The following is a 19427-nucleotide window of genomic DNA, read 5'->3' on the forward strand; positions in this document are numbered from 1 at the left end:
TGTAGCTTTTCCCCTAGGAGATATTTGAGTATCAACTAAAACTTTGGTTTAGAAGACAATGGTTAAACCATCTCTGAATATTCCTTATATAAGTGTGTATGTATGTGTGTGCATGCGCATGCCTTCAAGCCACCTGTCAACGCATGGTGACCCCCTAAATCTCATAGGGTCTTCTTAAGTAAGCAATTCTCAGAGGTGGTTTGGCCACTTTCTTCGTCTAAAATATAGCCTACAGCACCTGGTATTTGTTGGCAGTCTCCAATCCAGGTACTAACCAAGGCTGATGCTGCATAGCTTTTAAGAACAGACTGGATCTGGTGTTTTTTGGGGTATTTAGGCCTTCTCTTCCTTCATAAAGGAAGTATTTATGCCTTCTCTTCCTTGATACAGACAACCCAAGAAAAATAACGGGATTTTCGTAAGATGACAGGTAACTTAAAGGCACACACCCAGAGACCTGTTAAGTAAATCTTTATAGTTGGTTGTTAGAAAACAGCAACAGTATGGAATCCAAAATGTTAAATAATGTATTTCTAAACTTGAATGAAAAAATAAACTTGGGGTTTGATTAAGCTAATCAGTTCTGGTGCATATATATTTTAATATCACTTTTAATAGAGAGAAACCATCAAGATTGGAGAAGGGATGGACACTAGTTTCCAATAATATTGTAAAATCAAAAGATCCCATCTGGCTAATCATCATTTGTCCTTTGATAAATTGGATGTAAAATTCAGAATGACAGTGAAACTCACTAGTCAGAACGAATCATATGGATTCCACAGCAACTAAAGGCTGAAACAGACGGCCCTGAAGGGGTGGCTTTCCGGCACCTTGGGGGCATATTATTTAGACAATGCATGCCCCCAAGCCAGCAGGAAGCCACCATGAAACTGCCTGCCTGCCCGCCTGCTCATGCACTGGCTTTGTGATATTCCAGCAGTGTGATGTTCATGCGCCGCACGCCACAGGAGTGCAGAAAAGCTGTGGCCAAAAGGGCACCCTTTTACCATCTCAAAAAGGAGCAGTCTTTTGATGCCTCTTTTTGAGCCAGTAAATAGCCAGATTGGGGCTGCACTTTGAGGTTGCCACAGCCCTGATCTGGCATTCAAAGGGGCAGCGTCAAGCCACCCTTCAGTGCCGTCTGTACCGGCCCTAACTTTATTCTACTCCGTTCTTCTCCAGAGTTCATGGCTTCAGTATCAACCTGGCATGATTATGTATTTCTGAATATTGAGTCATCAGTATCCCCCACAACTTGCATTGCTGTGGCCCTTTTGCACTGCAACTTCTTCCAGCCTTGGTTGTTAAGATAGGAACCCACCAGATAAACACCAAGTTGCAAGTCTATTATTTGCATAGCTAAATAGCCATCTCTCTCAGCTTGCTAGAATGAAGTTGTGGCAAAGGAAAGGAGACTCTCATTAATACAGGTCTGAATGAGTGAATGGTGAACACAGGAGAGCCAGAGTCTGCTGCTAGTAGGTTAAAGTAGGTTTTTGAAGTTTTGCTTAAAAACCATATTATTTTTTTGTGGTAAGTTTAATGCTGTTTCACCATTTTTCAACAATCTGGCTTGTTCTGTAAATTTTATTTTGTTTATTTGTTTAATTTATATTTCACCTTTCTTCCAGCAGGGACCTAATATAACAGTTAAATAGTGCAACCTGTTTTAGGATTACTGCTGCCATTTTTTTAAATTTTTCAGATTGCTAATGGATTTGTGCAAACAACTGGCTGGCCCAGTGTGGTAACCTGCATTGGCAACTGGTTTGGGAAAGGAAGGTAAGTCTTCTAAAATCGGTTCGTTTTCAACAGGTGTGGGAATATTTTGGTCAGAGTATCAAACCCATTTAGAACAGTCAAGTCTGCTTTACCAATATCTCAAATGCATACTTTCTAAGATATGCATGCTCACAGATGATAAAAGCTTTCTTTTTCTGTATAATTATGCAGTTAAACATTGCTTGTTAGGAGAGTAATGAAGAAAGTAAAATCACCTTCAACACAATTTGAATGTCAGGATTGTTTGTAGTGGAAAAGCTTCCATTAATTAACCTTTTGAATGGGAGAATGGATGCCCGGTGACAGTTTTTTTTTTTTAAATGCCCTTTAGTAAGGCTATTGTTGTTGTTAACTATCATCAAGTCAACTTTGACCTACGGTCACCCTATGAATGAGAAACCTCCAAGTCATCCTGTCATTAACAGTCCTGCTCAGATCTTGCAAACTCAGGGCTATGGCTTCCTTGACTGGTGCCAAATGAAATAGTGAACAGATGGTAATTTGGTGCTGGAGGACAGGGTTATGCAGCTAGGCTTGCTACCTATAAACTAGCCTCCTGTCCTCATGTGTGACAATCGATATTGTCCCATTGTCAGTGCTGAAGTAAGACCACTCCACCAGTACATGAAGGTGAGGAGGAGGATCTTGTGCTTTATATCAGGCAGCAAAATTATGTTGCTCTGGGAATGAATACTAAGAGAATAACACATTGGAACAAAACAATATATTTGCTTAAAGATTCCTGTAAGACTTGAAAATTTAAATGATGTAATATCTCTTCTACTTAAAGTTAATGTCAATAAAAATATTAATAAAGACTTTTTTTCTTTTTGTTATAGGAGAGGATTGATAATGGGATTATGGAACTCCCATACTTCAGTAGGAAATATTTTAGGATCTTTAATAGCTGGTTACTGGGTGTCTACCTGCTGGGGTCTGTCTTTTGTGGTGCCTGGCATTATAATATCTCTAATGGGGATAGTCTGCTTCTTGTTTCTAATTGAACGTAAGTGTCTGTGTTGTAATGAATTTATACAGTACTGAATGTGTTCAGTTAGGCTAAAAGTGATTGATTAAATCTGCTTGTTCATAGTCACAAAAACCCATCTTCTCCCAGTAAAGCAATATCTTCTCACGATAAAGCAACAATTCTGATATACTATAGTTCAGAAGGTATAAAAATAGAACAAAGGGTATGGAATGAAAATGAAAATGTGCAAATATGGTAGGAAAACATGCATGTGATTCTACAGTTTAACCCTGTCTATACATTTGATAGGTCTAAATATCCACAGATGACCTTAATTTGACTCAAGGCAAATACTTTTTTTCATTGTATTCAGACAAAACATACCCATTTCATTATAATAAGCATTTTTCAGTTATAAGTTATGGTAGTATTTGGGGGAGGAATCATATGTACATCTAGTGACCATATTTTTGTTTCCTTCATTTCAGATCCTAAGGATGCAAACTGCACAAGTACACCATCATCCAATGATGTAAGTAAAGGCGTTAAATGACATAATTAATTGATTTCCCCCCCCAAATCTGGTAGTGTCAAGTAGGTTGGATGATGGGAGCTTCTCCCTTCAAATATTCATACACATAGTGCACCAACCAGATGTAGGGACCTCTGTGAGGTCCCATTAGAACTCCTCAGCACACCACTGATCTCTGGCAGGATGGAGCTCATGTATCATCCTTCAGTAGTCTGCTCACCAGTGGTGCAGAACCTTGTTGCAGTGGATTTCGGGATCATTTATGATTGAATAGGAAACAGTTACAAGGTTGTAAGCTAATAGGATGCCAGGCAATAGCCACAACTTCATTACATATATACTGGGTAGTGTTGGCTGGGACTGGATCTGTTATCTGAGCAAACCACCACCTTGGCTCTTCTACCAAGGAACTACTAAATACCAACTACTGAGATCCATATATGCTCATGTGCTGGTCTATGATTGCAGTAAAGATTCTGTTCTACTCATGTAGGCTCAAGGCTGCTGTGAAGCAAGTCAGTAGGCCCTGAGCTGGACCAGAGCTTGCTTACCTGCAACCCATGCCCCTTAAAGGAACCCCCAATGAGGCAGATAATGGGCTCTACAACCCTTAAAAACTAGATCTCATCCCACTGATAAATCGCAACAGAAATAGTAAGGTCGGCCCTCCGTATCTGCAGATTTGTCATCTGTGGATCCAAGCATCCGCAGATAGCAAGCCTGCAGTGTCCCCAGTGGCAGCACGTGCCCATGGCCATGCCACCATTAGGACAGCCTTCAGTATCTCATGGTGGCACATGTATGCGGCTGTGCCACCATTAAATCCTATTGTCCCCAGTGATGGCACAGCCATGTTTATACACTGCCACAGGACAACAGGGGCTTCCTTAATGGCAGTGCAGCCACAGGCACAGGCTGCCATTGGTACAACATGGGCTTGAGCATCCGTGGATTTTGGTATCTGTAGGGAAGGGGTGTGGAATGGATCCCCCTGCAAATACCAAGGGCTGATGGTATACACATGCAACATTCACAAAAGTAGCTGCTGGAAAATGCAGTACGTATATCCCTCTCCACTGGACTTGAAGGAAGCTTGCATTTCTCAGATCCAGGAGACCAAAATCCTACCCATATCAGGTGCCAGTTGGCTGCTGTACCTAGAATTTACAAAAACTTTGTGGGCATCTGAAGTGATACTAATTGACCAGAGCAGCAAGAGAAGTCAAGATGGTGGCTGTCACTCCTGAGCCACATACAGACTGCAAATGGCCTGCCATATTAATCAGGGATGGAGGTGTCTTAACTTTTACTTTTTCTGTCTCACTTTTTCTATCTGGGTTTACAACCAAGAAGCTCAAAAGGTTTTTTTTTTAAAGTTCAGAGTAAAGTCCTTTAAAAATCTTATTTTCCCTCTTTCAACTTTTTCTTGAGCTTCCACTTGAAAAGAATTCTGTGCAACACTTGTGTATTAAAGTGCCAACATTAGTTTGCATTATTAAAGTATTTGAGCTAAAACTAGTGTGTGAGAGAGATGGAGAAAAGGAAGAAATAGTATAGAGGGAAAAAAATGAGCACCTATGAAATGGAGAAAACTGTTTGACTTATCTCCAGTACTGTACATGGGGTTGGTCCAAAATATTCCTTCACCTGAGATGGATCAGCAAGTGTCACCATCCTGAAACTCATGCACTTACTTCTGGCTTCCTCCAGGTTTTGCTGTGGCAGTACTGCAGTAGCTCTAGCGGGACCTCTGGTGCCATCTTATCTAACAAAGCTGTATTATCCTGTAAAATCATTCCTCAGAGCAAGGCATTAGGTGAGACAGACCTGGAGATTCTTAAGAGCACTGCATCAGCAAAATGCAGATCTGCAAAAAATCTGTTATAAAAGTGATACTAAGCTGCTTTACACACACTCTGGGACTATCTTCATCCATAGTGCTTTGCTCTGAATAAAAAAATGGGATATGGTAAATAATCCTAGAAAACCCTAGGAGTATCTTCAGCCTCTTTGCTGCAGCAGCAGTAAGAATATACTGTTTAAGATTTAAGAGTAAGGTATAGGTTGAATCTCTCTTATTTGAAATGCTTGGGAACGGATGTGTTTTGAATTTTGGATTATTTACTTTTTTGGATTTTTGAATATTTGCATATACATAATGAGATATCTGGGAGATGAGACCCATGTCTAAACACTGTATTTGCCATGGTAGTAAAATAGTGCTGGGACTACTAAGCAGCTGCCACCGTTGTTCTCAGGTTTTTCCAGACTCCTCTTTTCTTTCTTGGATGAGGGATCGCTAGACAGCAAGGGGCAGGCAAACTGCTGCTAGGCCTATATGTACCCCAGCAGCAGATGGGCCTGAGGGGAGGGGCACCATTAGGTTACCATTACCTAAAGAAAGGACTCTCCTTGGAGTTTATCAAACGTGAGGAATTTCTCTTAAATTCGAATGAAAAGAAAGTGGGGCCAGAACGCATTCACGTAAAGTTGCTAGTTTCGCGCAATTACATGAATACGCATTGCATTTGAATTAGCTCCCCATTGTCCGACAATAGCATGCCATTGCCCAAATTTGCGTGTGGCAGTCTATCATGCGTTCAGATTGTCATCGGATTATACTTCCAATTCCCCTTGTCTGATAAACTCCCTTGCCTCACAAAAGGGTCAGTCTTGGTATGCAGAGTGGCAATCAGCTCCATCTTGTGGCAAAAGTCTGGGAGTATCAGATCCTACATATTGCGTATTGAACTTTCTGGTAGGTATTTCAGATACAGTAAAAAAAGACTTAAAATCTAATGCAAACTGTTTTTATTCAGAAGTTCAACTGACTTTAATGAGGCTTGTGTATGGGTAGTACTTAATACCAAGATCCTATACCTTCTTAGTGTAAAATAAAAATATATGTCATCGTAGTTATAATGACTACCACAGCTGATTGCACAACAGGTGTCAAGGCCTTGTTATCACATGTTACATCACAGTCAGTTATTTTTCCACATACCAAGTGAAGAGTGTGAGAAAGGGCTGTTTATATTTGATTGTAGAATGGTTGGCTGCACTTAGGCTGCACATCTTCTGAGAAAGTACAACCATTTGAGTAACTACTTTTCTAGTAGCATAGTGCCCTGCTATTGTCTTCCTCTTAAAAATTCTTAGTAACATATCTTTCAGGATTCAAAAAGTTCCTTGAATATGTCAGATAGATTTAGCATTTGTAAACCAAAATTAATCACTAAGAAAATGAACACATCTCAGGTAAAGGAAAAGCATATTACCTTCAGCTCTCTCTCTCTCTCTCTCTCTCTCTCTCTATATATATATATATATATATATATATAATGCTACACAGTAAGGCTGTGTGTTGTGAAACAGTATTTGCTTAATCATATTTCTTTAAAATATCTGTGTTTATAAGGAACATACCTGATTTTCAACTTTCTATCCCTGGTTAATCATTACCTCTATCTTGTCCTTTCTTTTTCTGGGAAAGATTTGACAGTTGCCTCCTTAAAAATCTTTGTTAATATACAGACACATGTTACAGCTTTCCTTCAATCCCCATACATCTCCTTATTTAGACAGTAAATGTTGCTAAGCATACTTGAACAGATCTTTTCTAATAAGCTGTCTGTTAAATGTCTATTATTTTAAATATTCTAATTTCATATCCAGAGGCCCAGAGGATGACCATGGCAAACCCCCTCTGAAGAAATTTGCCAAGAAAGCCCCATGATAAGTCACCACACCACAAGTAAAAAAAATGACTTGGAGGCACACAACAATAACAAAATTCATATTCACAAAGCACACTGTTGTGGTCACTTTACTAATAGATTGGTTTCAGATTCAGAAGCCAGTACATGACAGACTAATGCAGAATAAATGAATATGAATATTGCTGGCAGAAAAGTTTTCAGCAGTGTGTACTGATGGATGAGAATGGGATGCTAAGGCAGTAGTCTGGAGTCTGAGAATGGAACTGCATATGCCTAAGTGTCCCTGATTTCATCTGTAAGATGTTGGGGAATCAATAGATATATGATTATTTGCCTGGAGCTAGAAGTTGGCAGTACTAATGCTATATCTGTGCCTTTCTCTTTTCAAAGCTTATTGCACTATATTTTATATAATAATTTGTTATTGGCTATGATCTAACAGAATCATCCTACACAGTAGTTTTAACCCACAGCACACAGTGAACATGATGTGCCTGCTCCATGAACAAAGCATGAACAGAAATATTTATAATATGGGTGAAGGCAGGGCAGAACAATAGAATACCCTATTTCTTCTGTTGTATTTCATGAAGATAGGAATCTTAGACCAAGGCCATCTACACTTTTGCAGATCACTTTGTTTCTGGGGGAAGGTGCAGTTTGCATACTTCCTTCACATGTTTTTAAAGCAAAATAACTTTTGGCTGTCCTCTTCTTAAGGCCTTGAGATCTAATGAGATTTAGTTGGTGGCAGAATAAAGTTTTGTGTTATGAACAATATATGAAACCTAGAGAAGAGTCTTTGAAATATGACCTAGTATTTGCCAGGATGTGATTCAGAGATGCTGCTGCATCAAATGATCCCCAGTCTATCTGTGTTTCATGGTGCACTGAGCAGGTTTGGGTCTCAGAGTCACAGAGCTCACTCTTGTTCATGGATATATATGACCTGCACTTTAGGATAGCGGTTACATATTAAAATCTTGACTTGAATATAAATGTTTAATAAAGAGTCTATTCTGAGAATTTAAGTTCAGTTATAAATTTTACTACAAGACAATCATTTCAAAACTGTTCTGATTAATAATGTAAAATGCAGGCTTTTAAGTAGCGACTTGACTTAACAAGAGTCCAAGCTTTTACACAAATCTGGTGAAATAATATATCACATTACATGAGTTTGTGTTTACTACCCTGTCACATTTATTCCTGGCAAGTACTGCATCATATGAATAAAACTGTCATTGGCTCAAAATAATTTATGTGAAAGGATATTTCTGTTTGCCTGAAATGCCAGTAAACATAACCAGATTTGTGTGAACCTTGCTTTGATGCCTTCCATGGCTAAGTTGGTCTTTACTTTATTCTTTAGTTAAATGGCTTGGAAGATCAAAAGAAAGCATGACGTTTATTGTCATTTTAATAAAATACACAAGACTATAAGATCTACTGGAAAATATCAATAGTACTGCTATTATTCTTGCAGAATTTACAGATTTGTTTAAATAATATGCCAAGGTTTTGAATACAGAAGCTTGTTTTAATAATATGCCAAGGGTTTGAATACAGAAGCTTGTTCAACAAATTAGGCTCACTAAAACCAGTTTACATACTTGAGTGGTTTGATAAAACCAGCAGTTTGAAACCTGGAGAGTTTTAATTACTTGTCTGTGACAATGTTGATGGGGTCACCTAGCTTTGCTGTACAGCAAGTAGTGAATGCATTAATAAACTTACTTGTGTATAAAATATGCACCTTGGAAGGCGAATAATTCTATTGTAATGTTGTTAGTAAATACTTGCAACAGAGTATCTTTTCTAGGCTTCTTGTCAAAAGACACAATGCTGGCTGATAAGACAATACTGCAGCACTTGAATAAGTTAATAAATATGACATTTTATCAAGCCAGACATTATGTCAAAAATATGATTTCATAAGTGTAAGTTTCCTCAGTTGTGTTTCAACAATATAAATACTGTAGCATGTGATTCCACTTAACCTTTTGAAAATCCCAAACTGTTCTTCTTTTTAAGATACTTTAAAGTATTTGAATTGCATGGTTTGTAAGAAAAGGTACATCTTATTTCTCTTATTAACTTTGATGGGATTTTTAAAAAAAAAAATTTAGGATCAAGAGATGCACTGTCTGTTAGCTGAAAATGGGAACTGTATAAAACCACTACTTCACAACAATGGAGTATGTGAAGGCCTTGAAAAAAGAAAATCTGCTATAAGCTTTACTGGAGCTTTGCGGATACCTGTGAGTATGTGACAATTGTAACTGTGATCTAGGTTATGTTTTAGCTGAGTGTATTACCAAAGCTAGATGTAACAGGGTTAGTATCATAAATTGTGCTAATTTTTCTATTGACAATATATGTACCTAGGCAAACATCACATGAAGTATCCAGTAAGAGGTATTATCTGAAAGGTATGGAGATACCATATATTTCTTGGGCCTATTGTACAGTCTTCTTGTTGTGATAGAATGAGCCATTGATCCATCCCTGCCTCACCCCTCTCAATCAAACTGCATGAATAATCATATTGCCTAACTCACTATTTTGAACCAGAATTCCCAGAAACCCCGGCCAACTTGGCAAGCAGCCAGAAATTCTGGGAGTGAAAGCCCAAAATATATGGAGGACTAACATTTAGGAACCACTAGCCTAACTCACCTATGGCACATAAGTACTCAAAGAAAGCAGACACATCAGGGATAGCTTTGATGTGCAGTGCTAATGTTGAATCCTAGTGCTGCAATGAAAGAACATACTGTCTCTTTGCACCATTCTAGGTTTTTATGCTTCATCCTATAAACCTCTGTTTCTACATAACACTGGAAAGGAACAAGTCTAGAAGTTATTTAGGGATTTATTTATTTTTGGCTTGTCCTAAAATTACCCAAGTGAAAACAACATATGTTTAGTGTTTCTTTCTTAGTTTTCTCTCACTTTTTTCATAATTTTATTTTCCTTTCTCTGTAGGGAGTTGTGGAATTCTCTCTTTGCCTGTTATTTGCCAAACTAGTCAGCTACACTTTTCTTTTCTGGCTTCCGTTATACATCACAAATGTAGGTAAGTTCTATGTAGGCTTGAGGAAGCATGCAAGATGCTCTTGTAAAATGTCATGTTTGACAAAAGAGAGTATAATCTTGGTGGGTTTTTTTCCTGGATACTGTGTTATATTTTTAAAGAAAGACTTTTACAGTGATAACTTTAATTCTAGGTAGTGGTGGCCTTTATTGAAAAGTGCTTCTATTCAGCTAATTTCATTATTTTCCTTAAAACTTGAGAGAAAACATCTTGCTTATATTCAAACTAAATTATGAGTGCTCGTGTTGGGTAGTGTCCAGAGCTCTCTCCAGAGCTCCTTATGTGGCATTTGCAGCAGCAACTGTTCGAAGTGCAGCAACACTCTGCACTGAAAGAGTTAATGCCTTAGAGGGGGTGGTAGTAATATGGTTAGATAATCTGAGTGACATGCAGTATCTCCCTCCCTATCTACCTATCCTGACCCCTCTGTGATGTAAACGGATACTCTTAGGGATGTTTCTACTCTTCTCACTCCACTCTTCTCCAAGACCATCCTAGAGATGTAGCTAGATTAGAATAGCTCCCTCAGTAACTTTCCTATTTTAGAATGGAGTTCCTATAATAGACATTGTTGTCTTTGCTCCTTCGTCAGAATCTTTGACCTCTGCATTGTGCTAATTCTAATAGCAACAGCACACAGATTCTTCCTTTCTTTGTTTGCAGATGTGAGTTGCTGGTGACTCACTCTGAGGACCCTGGAAAATATAATTATCCCAGGATGTATGATGTGGGCCTAGCAGCATCCCATGCATTTCAGAGAAGGAAGAAGGAACCTGCACCGTGCTAGATTGGCCAGGCAAAAGAGTAGGGAAGGAAGAGGTGGGTAGGAGAGCAGAGTGACAGTGCATGTGATGAGTGAGGGACTTCCTCTCTTCTTCTGTTAAGGCCTGAGTTAAAGATGGCATTTGAGATTGTAATACTTTACTATATTAGATGTGTGTACAGGTATTATGAGTTAGCTAACCAGTCTACAGATTACAAACTTCCCTGACATCTGTAGTTCTTAACCTAATAGAATAATGGTAAAGTCAAGATTAAGTGCCATGGTGAGATAGGAGGAATGCACAGCACTGAAGTGAGATGAGAGGAACTGTCTTGTTTTCATTGTTTAGCATTGTGATATGCAGAAATATCCAAGACTTAAGGGGTGAAACTCAGACTGTCAAATTTATAATATTCAATTAAGTGGTTAACAAGTGAATGTCATGAGGTCTCTCACCACTGCTGCCATCTAGTTTTCTTTTTAAAAACCTTACTGAACAGAATTACACTTGTCCCTCCACATTCGCTGAGGTTAGGGGTAAAGGCACCCTGTGAATGTGGAAGACCTGCAAATAAAATAACACTATTTTTACCTGAGAGAACACCTCTATAGGAATCTCTAGGTCCTCCAGGGCAACTCTGTGATCAACATCTGCCAGAAATTGATCATAGAATTGTGTTGGAGGACCTCCAAATGCCTAGAGAAGTGTCTTTTCTAGGAACTTCTAGATTCTTCAGCACAACTCTGTGGTCAACTTCCAGCAGAGTTCCATCGGAGCACTTAGGTCCTAGAGGATCCTACAGGGAACGTATTAATCAAATCCACAAATAATCAAATCTGCAAGTGTGGAGGGCCAACTGTATAATGCATCAATCTTTGAGAGAAGAGGTTGTTATGCAGAAAAGATAGTGGCTGAAGCATGAATTTATCCACAGACTGTTTAAATTGTTCCTCAGCCCTATTAATGTATAAAGTAACTTAGGGATGCATTTTTACTTTCCTGTTGTGCTAAATATAAATTTCCCAGCTACACACATCACTCAAGTAAATTCTACATTATATACCAGTACTATGGTTATCCTGTTTTATGCAGTAGAATTGAATTCATAACTATTTATGCCACATAATGTGTGTGCTAGTCTTTAAGAAACCACACGGCTTATTTGTTTTTTTAGAATTCTACTACTGTGTTCTACAAGATACTGTTCTGTTTTTCCCCACTGTCTCAGAATTAATAGCAGCATTAGGAGAGGGGAAATTACTCTAGAGGAATTACACTTTGCCTGAGCATAATCAATCCAGTTTTCAGAGCAGCCCATGGGCTTGTAATTATCAGAAACAGTAGTGAATCCTAATCATAGAGCTCCCACAGTACATTTGGCTTCATCTTAAGTAGTCTAGAACAGATATATGCTCTGTAGTCGTTATAAGATAAACTTCTAAATCTTAGGTCTGCTATCTTTCCTGATTTTTACACCATCAATGTATGCCTTAATGTTGACTCCAACTTATGGCAAGTTACCCTATGCTACAGTTTTCTTAGAAAGATTTATTCAGAGGTGGTTTGCTGTTGCCTTCCTCTGAGGCTGAGACTGTGACTTGCTCAAGATCACCCAGTGGGTTTCCATGGCTGAGAAAGGATTTGAATCCTGATCTCCCAAAGTTCTTAGTGCAGCATTCAAACAAATACACTAAAGCATCATGAATATGAAACAATTACGGGTTGCTACTTAGTCAGAATTGTGACACTGTTGCCATGATCATGACATTTCCTAAAGTATCTAGTAGGCATCAACTGCATAGGGAATAGGAGTTCCATTCTGTCAGTGATCAGAGTGCAGGTGAATGATGTTTCCATCAAGTTTGGGATGGTCAGGCCAGTATTGGCTATGTAGTTAAACAGAGCGGACACCAACTTCTGGCAAACAATTGTAATAGATGCAGATCGTTTTAGTTTCAACAGGTTGTTTTAGCATGTACCTTCTGACAATGTCCTATAGTAGGAGTACATTTAAATATTATATCCTTAGGCTTGAAGAATTGTAATTGGCTGTAGCTGAAATCCTGTCGGTGGGGTGTATGTGTGTATGCCTTTAGGTCACATGTCTACTTACAGTGACTCCATGAATTTCATAGGGTTTTTCGAGGCAAGGAATACTCAGAGGTAGTTTTGTCAGTTTCTTCCTCTGAAATATAGCCTACAGCACCTGGTATTCATTGGCAGTCTCCTATCCAAGTACTAACCAGTGCTGATCCTGCTCAGCATCCAAGATCAGATGGGATCTTATCCCTTTAGGGTATTTAAGTGTCTTGTTAATGCTTAAATTTCCCTACAGAAGCAGTTTGACATTTTTGTTCAATGCAGAATGTCTAGATCAGGGGTTGGCAACCCCCAGCCCGTGGGCCGGATCCGGCCTGGCGAGGTGGCAGGACCGGCCCCAGCCCGGTCCTGCCGCTGCCGCCACCAAGGCCGCTGCTGCCGCTTAGGGATGGCATATCCCTAATGCGGGTGGCTGGCCGCCAACCCTCCTCCTCCTTGGCAGCACCGCTGCCGCCAACCGCAGCGGGGCTTTCCCGCCCGCGCGCAGGCCTAGGACAGGGGAGCTCGTCCCTTTTGGCCAGCCAGCCATTGGCCAGCTGGCCAAAGGGGACGGGCTCCTCTTTCCTTGCACGCGCCACCCAGGAGGAGGAGGAGGAGGAGGAGGACTTCTGTGGGCTCCTTCTCGGCCCATGCGGCCCCAGGCCTCCCTCTGGAGAGAGAGGCCTGGGGCCAGAAGGGCCATGGGGGAACCCAGAAGGCGGCCTGCCCAAGCCCTTCCCTTCAGCCTCCCTCCCCTTTGGCCAAAAGCTCCGCCCCCGGCATGCAGCTCCGCCCCCAGAGGGTGGAAGCTCCACCCCTGGCTTCGGCCTCCCAGTTGTCTGAGGGACAGCAACCCGGCCCCCGGCTCAAAAAGGTTGCCTACCCCAGTCTAGATTCTGTTCAAGGTTGCTGAAGTAACATTGTGAATGTGGTGCTGTTATTCACAAAGTTGTGGATTAGTTGTGTAATACTGCCATTCAGTACAAGGGTTGCATTGTGCTATCAATGTGTAACTGTATGAGGAGCTTTATCCAATCAACCTTGATGAAGAATCATGACCTCTTTATGATAGAGGAGAGATGCTGTAAACTTCCTCATGATTTTACTGTAACTATATTATAGTTCTATCATTTCAAATTTATAGGCTTATGACACATTGTGATTCCCTTTTTATCCCAGAATATCTGTGCAGAAGCTTTTTTCCCGGCTAAGGCACTTGATTTCCGTTTTAATGGGGGAGTAGACTGTATAATTGGTTATGTATATCTGATATTCAAACTTGCTATAAAATACTTCATTAGGATAGAGAAACAAGAAAATATCATAAAATAAATAGACCAATGCAGAGTGTTTTCATTGTTTGTAGATGAACTTAATGGTGTATGGAATTTGATCCTCTTCCCAGCTGCAGTTTAATATTACTGTAGATATATGAACAAGATAGTGTGGGAAACATTTCATTATAATTTCCAAAATGATACTTGCCTCTGGTAGTTTAATTCCTTCTTATTTGTAGGAAAGGGGTTGAGGGAGAGTAATTTACACCACTTCTATAATAGCTATTCTCCTGAGCCTTTTCATATCAACTAGAAGTAGTACCTAAACTAGTACTGGTATATTTTCACTGTAGAACATCTTGATGCCAAGAAAGCAGGTGACCTTTCCACACTATTTGATGTTGGAGGAATCTTTGGTGAGTTTGCAACTTTGTATCTGTTTATTACTGTAAAACCTGTCCATGTATGTCTACGTATGTTTAAACTGATATCATTGTCCAGCTGTTAGAAGCAGGAGCTATAGAGAACTACATAGGTTGGGAGCAGAAGCTCAGCTGCTGAACAGAAAAAGCAAAATTTTATTTATTTGTATTTATGTAGAGTATTTATAACCTGCACTTCATCCACAAAGGCTCTCAGAGCGACTTACAAATTGTTAATTAGACAGTTCTCTACCCTCAGGCTTACAATCTAAAAAGACATGACACAAAAGAAGAAGGGAATGGCAGTGGGGAAGGGGATCAGGCCCAGCAGTTCTTCTCTCCCTTCGAGACCAGACAGGGACATAGCTAGGATTTTAGGAAGGGGGGGTCCAGACTAAGTGTCACCATTATAATGGGACTTGGGTGCGGCGGCGCAGCAGCACACACCATTCATTTTTCTAATGGAAGTGGGGGGGGGGTCCGGACCCCAAGACACACACCCCGGCTACGTCCCTGGACCAGATGGTATCAGATGGACTGGAGGGAAGGTTCTGCTTCTTAATCTACACTGTAGAAATAATGCAGTTAGAGACCACTTTAAAAGCCATGCCCCGATTCTATAGAATCCTGGGATTTGTAGTCTTGTGAGGCACCAGCACTCTTTGGCAGACAAGGCTAAAACCTTGTAAAATTACAAATCCAGGATTCCACAGGATAGAGATAGAACATTTAAAATATTGTCAAACTACATTATTCCTACAGTGTAGATACACTGTTTGAAGAAATAGGTTGGAAAAGATTGAGGTTATCCTATTCTGAGCAATATTAGTGCAGGAATTTAACAGGAATAGTACTAACATACGTTTGGGGGCTGCTGTATGCCTAAGACACTTTTTAAATATTAATACAGTGGACCCTTCCCATCTATGGGGGTTTGGTTCCAGAGCTTGAGCCCTTATTAGTCAATGGGTGGCAACATGTGCACACCCATGTCAGCATGCCCAGTGGCACATGCCACCATTTCGTAACATGGGATGGGACGATCCATAGGAGCTCCAATCCACTGACTGATGGACTTAATGTACCTGGGGGAAATGTCTTTCAGAGTGATATCTAATGCCTCTGCGAATTTATAAAAAATGCCATTAAAAGTTATGAACACATTTTTTTTCTGCAGGTGGAATTTTGGCAGGTGTAATATCAGACCGACTGAGAAAAAGGGCTACAACTTGTGGCATGATGCTATTGATTGCTGCACCCACCGTAAGATATATTAACACCAGAGCAATAATAAAATAAAATTATAGACAAGTTTTTATATTCTGCCAGTAGATGCCAGTCTGTGATAGAAATATTTTTATGTTTGTTGTAACTTTTTGGGGGGCAATGCAAGTGGGCAGGAAGGAGCAGCCAGAAGCCGCTCAAAGTCTGATCGCCCTGGGGCCATGGCGAACACATGCTGTAGCCCCAAAGACACCTCCTGCCACAATCCCAAATAGGAGCAGAAAAGATCCACTCCTTTTGGGACTGGTTTTGGGCTGGTTTAGGTGGTCCTGGGGAGAATTCCAGGCACTCTGGGAGCATGTGTCATGTAAGTGCCATGCCTCTGGAGTGGCTAGAAGTCACCCCTGTTTGCCCATCTGTTTCAGGCCTAAATTAATCCTCTTCTTTTTCCTATTAAATGCAGAATTATCTCTCTTCCTTATTCACATCCCTAATATCCCTAAGCAATGACTTAGCTAATTTGAAAATGATATTTTAAAAGTGGCCATTCCTGAAAAATGGATTCTACCAAGATAGGATGCTGTCTATACCCTGGAGAAAGCAGTGTGGGTCCTATCCTACCACAGATGTTTATAGATCCCAGAATCTAAACTAATGCTTATTTATTAACTCACATTTAGCAAATACAGCTGATGTTTCTACTGGAAATAAGATGTTTTCCTGACTGGTTTCTCTTACTTAGACATATAGGGTTCCCTTCACCTGTTCAAAATGTGTTCGGATCCTTATTTACTTTAAATGTATTTATTTAATGTATATTCTGCCTTTCTTCCATTTGGGACCCAAAGCACCCAACACCATGCATTTATCAATACAGCTAAAAACAATCTGAAATACAAAATTTAAAAAAGCATTAAACACAATCCATTCAAAAAGATTAATTTAAAATCTCCTATCCCTAAGTCACAATCCCGCTACTGCACTTTTCTCCAATGGATTGTGCTAATTTTCCTTATTCCTCTTTATTTGCTGCAGTAGCAGAAACCTTTAGGAACACTCTGTCATCTTTGGTCATTGCTGAGTGATTGTGAACGAACCTCTTGTACATTTTCCCACCATTTCCATTTGTTCCATTACAGTACTTGTCATTCTTATGAAAAGTTACTTGATGATTTTAACTAATTGTATGTTGTTTTTGCCTACCTCAGTTGTATGTGTTCACTGCAATTAGTAGAATGGGCTCTGAAGCCACCATAGGTGAGTTCTCAAATTTCTTGCATAATTTACACATTTTGAAAATATATAAATACAGTAATGAGATTTGAGGTTGCCCTAGATGATCTCCTAGAGGTCTCTTCCATTTCTGATTCTTAATTGCAGGATTTCTTTGAGAAGAGAGATCAGTGTAGGCTTCTTTGTGACAAGATCTCTTTAGATGTGAAAGGGTTTTGTTGATAGCCTGCAACTTAAAGACAATGTTATTTATTTTAGTTATTTATTTCATTTCTATGCTGCCTTTCTCCCAGAAAGGGAACCAAGGTGGCTCACATAAAATAATGTGTCTCAATAAGAATTAATATAGCCAAGACAGGATGGTGGGTTAATATTACTCTCCATTATTCCCCCTACACTAGTGACTAGACCAAGGAAGGAAGGGTTGTCTTTCTCTTCACCTCTTCTCTGGGGCCATTACTGGTATGTGTTGTTAAAAAGCAGACAGTTTGGTGGGGAAGACTGAAAAAACAAAACCAGAAAGCTCAGTTGTTCTCTTCAAGAGTCCTGTGGAGTTTACAGTTCCCCAAGAAATCTAATGGGCTTGTGCAGGAACAAAATTGCTGCAAACATCCATCTTACACTCATTCTGAGTATGCCTCTATGTTGTGTTAAATGTACGTGTGGTATGTTTTTGTGTATACCTATTCTGTGTGTCCAGTGAGCCTCCAATACTTTTTTGCCAAGGCAAGCAAAATCTGGGTTAAAAAAAAACCCAAGCAGCTTTCAAATTGTCACCAGTCACAGAATTTGGGATATCAAACACATAAATATATATTTGGAGCTATTTCATAATAATACCTTATGAATTAAAATCTTTGAAATAAGACTAAGATGGTTGCACCCAATAATATTTATAGGGTAGTTCTCTTCTAATTTTTGGTTTTTGTTGTTACTCAGGAGTTACCTGCTTATTAAGAGCAATGTAACTCATGAGTCATGGGCACAGCAACACCACTGATATGGAATTTATGACATGGCTTGTTTTTCAGCTGTCAGTTAAGAGTTTTCAAAAGGTGATGGAAAATACTGCAATCAGTTCTTTATCCTTGTGCTGGGAGGTAGCATCAGATTCAGAAGTCAGAGGGCTTCTAGCCAACCACCAGTTATATGTCAGGAAAGAAGTGAAATACTGCTATTCCACCCTTTTCTCCCTTCACCTAATGTGAAGGACAGAAGTGATTACAATGACTATAAGAAGAGAAGAGATTGATTTCCCATTAGCAATGCAAATTTTCACTTATTTTTTCACATGTGAGAATAAGAACATTTCAAAGGTTTTCTTCGTGCTGGATAATACTACAAGGAATTTTATCCATTTACCTATGCCTTTTCCCATTTCAGGACTGTTTTGTACAAATTTCCTGAAATATTTTTTGGGGAGGGAAGACCTCAATGCTACTTGCTATTGATTCTGCTGATAAAAGAAAGCACTTATCTTTTAACTGCTAAACAATGGCAAAAAAAAAAAAAAATTCTGGTGGCTAAAATTTTTTCAACAGGGTGTTCAGACTTTAACGATGAGAAAAATTGCAAATATTCTTTATATACCTAATTATCAGTCCATTAAAATATTCTTCCTACTTCTTACACAGAACTGACAGCCTGGTAATGAAAGCAAATGGTATAAGAGCAAGTGGTAATAATAAGGCTACTGATGTTATTTATTATTTCTATATTATAAGTACTGTTTCATCAGGCAGTAATACAGTGAGTAGATTATTGCAGTGTTTCAGCTTATCATTTAGTTAGACATCCTCCAGATGGACACCTCCAAGCACCCTTGATCAAAAGATTGAAGAGATATTCTGGTTTTTTTCACATAAATGGATTTTGTGACTGCAAAAAAGAGGGTAGGAAACACAGGAGCACTACATATCTCATTTCTACCAAGACAATAAAATCGCTTTCCATCCCCATCATAAAATTCTGTTCTTGAGCCAAGATGATTGTAGAATAAAAATCTTACCTGCAAGCACTCTTATAAATAAAAATTTGTCACCAATGGTCAGGACTTGATTTACTTGAAAATGCAGTACAACACCAAGCATCCTGAGTATATCATTCTTTTTTTGCAGTCTATACCCACTTACCTGAGAGTATGACCCATTGAATCACATCTACTTTCAATTAGACTTATACTGTCTTTTTGGATTTTTGCCATTAAAGGACTGCTATCTCTAACAAGGTCCTAATAAGCATTTGGGCCCTATAATGGGCTCTCATAGTATAGAAGACTAATTGTCTTGAGCCTGGTAAGTTATTTTGAACTCAGCAAGTAGAGAT

At 39.4% G+C, this 19427-nt stretch overlaps 1 protein-coding gene across 3 annotated transcripts in view; it reads left to right on the forward strand.

The window, feature by feature from the left end:
• SLC37A1 (solute carrier family 37 member 1) overlaps nucleotides 1-19427 on the forward strand; it is a 44186-nt gene that overhangs the window by 14540 nt on the left and 10219 nt on the right. For 2 of the 3 annotated variants that reach the window (XM_042459576.1, XM_042459575.1), the window contains 9 exons: nucleotides 1709-1785; nucleotides 2625-2791; nucleotides 3244-3287; nucleotides 5953-6045; nucleotides 9136-9267; nucleotides 9995-10085; nucleotides 14577-14639; nucleotides 15823-15908; nucleotides 17078-17126. In XM_042459576.1, the coding sequence (XP_042315510.1) occupies nucleotides 1709-1785; nucleotides 2625-2791; nucleotides 3244-3287; nucleotides 5953-6045; nucleotides 9136-9267; nucleotides 9995-10085; nucleotides 14577-14639; nucleotides 15823-15908; nucleotides 17078-17126 (802 nt within the window). The remainder of the gene's footprint in view (nucleotides 1-1708; nucleotides 1786-2624; nucleotides 2792-3243; nucleotides 3288-5952; nucleotides 6046-9135; nucleotides 9268-9994; nucleotides 10086-14576; nucleotides 14640-15822; nucleotides 15909-17077; nucleotides 17127-19427) is intronic. The other variant, XM_042459577.1, reaches the window with a different exon arrangement.

The sequence above is a fragment of the Sceloporus undulatus genome, chromosome 3 (assembly GCF_019175285.1).
Source record: "Sceloporus undulatus isolate JIND9_A2432 ecotype Alabama chromosome 3, SceUnd_v1.1, whole genome shotgun sequence".
Classification (NCBI taxonomy): Eukaryota; Metazoa; Chordata; class Lepidosauria; order Squamata; family Phrynosomatidae; genus Sceloporus; species Sceloporus undulatus.